The sequence below is a fragment of the Hyposmocoma kahamanoa genome, unplaced genomic scaffold (assembly GCF_003589595.1).
Source record: "Hyposmocoma kahamanoa isolate Upper Pololo Valley unplaced genomic scaffold, ASM358959v1 86, whole genome shotgun sequence".
Taxonomy (NCBI): Eukaryota; Metazoa; Arthropoda; class Insecta; order Lepidoptera; family Cosmopterigidae; genus Hyposmocoma; species Hyposmocoma kahamanoa.
Window position 1 is genome coordinate 741,441 of NW_020654289.1, and position 3,505 is coordinate 744,945.

The 3,505-nt window shown below is 38.8% G+C and overlaps 1 protein-coding gene across 1 annotated transcript; it reads left to right on the forward strand.

Moving 5' to 3' along the window:
* Positions 1-2,716: 2,716 nt before the first annotated feature.
* LOC113234843 lies at positions 2,717-3,208 on the forward strand. Its single transcript, XM_026470366.1, has one exon. It carries the CDS (start codon positions 2,717-2,719, stop codon positions 3,206-3,208), a length of 492 nt encoding a protein of 163 aa, XP_026326151.1.
* The last annotated feature ends 297 nt before the right edge of the window (positions 3,209-3,505 follow it).

A 3,505-nucleotide genomic window follows, 5' to 3' on the forward strand; every position in this document is an offset into this window, starting at 1 on the left:
TTTGTTTGAAATTAATGCATTTTCGGTTAATAACGGTTTCTTGGCATAAAATTTGAAAAAAGACCATTGTTGTAGTTTACGAGTAAGTGTTCTAATTTGGATTTTAGCCATAAATAACATACATAAGTCAATCAATAAAATTGTTAAAAGGTCGTGTGTATCTTGCCAATAGTAAAAAAAATACGTAATTCGACTTATGCCATTCTTCCACGAAGGATACGATATGTGTACTTAATTGCGAATTTATGTTCTTAATAGCGCATATGTGTTACCATTATCAGACACGGGAAATGCCTAGTAGAGCTGCTTGCGAAAATGTTCGTCCAGGAAAGTACGCCACCTTACATATTTCTACCGTCAAGCAGGAATGTCAGCATTAATACGTACCTACCGGTTTTTAACGGTAAGAGTGCTGGTGAAATTACAGGCACATGTGGCTTTTCAATTTATGTCTCATGGTGACGGGCGCACTGGCAGTTTCCCTCAGATCTTTGCAATTGGTAACTCTGAGTGACACGACAACTGCTTTGGACAGACATGTCGCTTAACACCAGGTGCATAACTTGTTCGTCATGTCACTATAGGCAAAGGTTTATGCGCCCTTGAGTCCAGAACATACCAGTGCCGTTTTAGAGCAAAAATATATAGCACTACCAAGACAGGATCTGCACGTACAACCCTACCAACAATTTTACCAATTACCTGTATGTAAAGATCGAGAAATTTACCATAACGTGTACCTGTAACTTACTATACCACGTTAAGCTCGGTAAGTTATTAATAGGAGCAATCACACGGAGACTTAACACTTTAAGTACGGTCGGCTCTGGCCCTGTGCAACGTAAATTATGCTCCTTACAGTACCGAAGACAAATGGCACTAATTTTATGTGGAAATACTTTGTTTATGAGAATGATTGTCTATAAATCATACGATGAGAAAATTGTATCTAATCTGAAGGAGAAATTTCAAGATTAATGAAAATAATTTCCTTCTTCAGTGATTTATGTTCGCACGACCGAAAATAAGAAATGTATAATATTTAATAGCACAGTTGAAGAACGGTCGCAATTCAAAGGTCAACAGTTCGAATCCTTATACAACATATCAACAAAATTTATAAATGATTAATTAATAACAAAACCTCGAGTTAACGATGAATGAAATAGTATTTTATGCAACTGTTGCCTAATGAGGGTACTGAACGTCGAGCACCGTGCTACACGTACGTACTCGTACAGGTACGAGTACATACCAAAATGTATATTTTGTTCAATCCATCATGGACTGAAAAAATATACAACCCAATTCTCACGAAGTACAGAAGAAAAACAATATGATGAAACCTCAACGTCGAAGTAATTTCGCTACCCTTGGAAAATATGAGTCCCCAACCCGCATTAAATACATAATAATGTGCCCGACAGCGTTGCCAATTATTTAGATAGATAGATATATAGATAGATAAAGCATTTATTCAGCATATTAAATCACATAATTACATACAACAAGAAAAGAAGGTTACAACAAATAATGCACTAAAAAGGTTTCAGCTCAGAGCAATGCAACAGCAGACGAACGTTCGGTGGTACACACAGACATATGTCTGTGTTGGCACTTCAAGTGCAACAGTTGCACTAGTACAAATCCACTACTATTAGTGCTAGTACAGACAGAATAAGAACACTCTCAAGGTCGAACTGTTACATTCGATGCGCTACCATCCACACAACAACTTTCTTAAATCATTGTAGTTTAAAAAATTATGTAAACAATGGCTCCTATCTGTACAGAAATCGAGTAACAACTCTGGTCCCCAATTAAAGCTATGGGAACTAATAGGATCTAGCATTGTTAACGCGAATACAATATAGAAGTAAGTAATACTAAGAAAACAGAAAGTACAGCTTGTTATAGAAGATTAATAGGAGAGAATTATTTTTTACGCGTGACGATAAAGTCGTGCTTTGAACAAGGAGTAAGTTTACGTTCTAACAAAAACTCCTACCAGCACAAAATTTTAAATTTTGGGTTAAGCAAGTAAATAAAAAAATAACTTTACACGGACAGCCTTTAAACTTTAACGTATCCCTAATTATTATTTAAAGTAGATTATTACTCGGTGTACCTACACTCCGAATGTTAACTTGGTGCAGCTAGCGAACAACTAGCTACAGGTGAAGACTGAAAATTCAAAAAACAGTCTTTAACCTTTTTGTCCACGTCACTCATTGTATTTTCTATTAGTTTTTAAGTATTGTGTTCCCTGTGCTTTGTGGAGAAATAAATGTGTTTTTATTTCAATTTTTTATTTAAATAAAAACTATAAAGTTATACATATTTGGACTCAAATTAGTGAATTCCCTATACTGTGACTACCAGAGCAACGGAATTCACTCCAGACGTGTGTTAATGTAGAAAACTACATTTTCCAAGTTGGTCCTACTGAAAATCGAACCCAGTTACACTGTAAGCAAGTAATGTTACGTTGTATATGCTCCTATTCTTCTCACTACGCGCTACAGCCTTAAAAAAATCTTGGTTCGGAAAGCGTCTTTCGCGGTCGCCCTCTTTGAATATTGCCTTCCACGTTGGCTCTACATACTCATACCTTCCTGATGGTCTCATGCGTACAATTGTAGTGCCCATAATTAAAAACAAAACGGGTGATGTAACTGACAGGGCCAATCATCGACCCATCTCACTGGCCACGATTATGGCAAAGGTGCTTGACAGTCTGCTGGACGATCGTCTCGAAAGTTACTTGCACTTGCACGACGCACAGTTCAGGTTTCGCCCCAAATTTTCAACTGAGAGTGCGGTTCTGGCTCTAAAACATACGGTTCGGTACTACATTGAAAGACGAACGCCAGTGTACGCTTGTTTTCTCGACCTCTCCCGTGCTTTCGACCTGGTGTCGTATGATGTGTTGTGGGACAAGCTTCGAGATAGAGATGTGCCAGCGGAGTTGTTGCGTATATTTCAATACTGGTATCATAATCAAGTGAACTACGTGAGGTGGGCTAATAAGCTCTCAGACTCGTTCCAATTAGACTGTGAAGTGAGGCAGGGGGGTCTGACCTCGCCAAAGCTTTTTAACTTATACGTTAACGACTTGACCGTTGAGCTCAGCAGCATGAGGGTCGTCTGTCGCGTGGATGACGTCAGCGTCAATAAATCAGTTACGCTGACGACACGGTGCTGCTGAGTCCAACGGTTAGAGTGCTTAGGTGTCTACTACAGGTTTGTGAACGTTATGCACTTGCACATGGTCTCCTGTATAACGTTAAAAAAAGCGAGTTTCTGGTGTTTAGGGCCGTCGGTGGTAAGTGTCCATCTCATGTACCCAAAATTATACTCAACGGTGCAAAACTTAGGCGGGTTAACTAATTTAAATATCTCGGGCATTTTGTAACTGATGACCTTAAAGACGAGTTAGACATTGAGAGGGAACGCAGGGCGCTAACGGTCCGCTGTAATAGTTATGTGTTTAGAGCCCACTGTC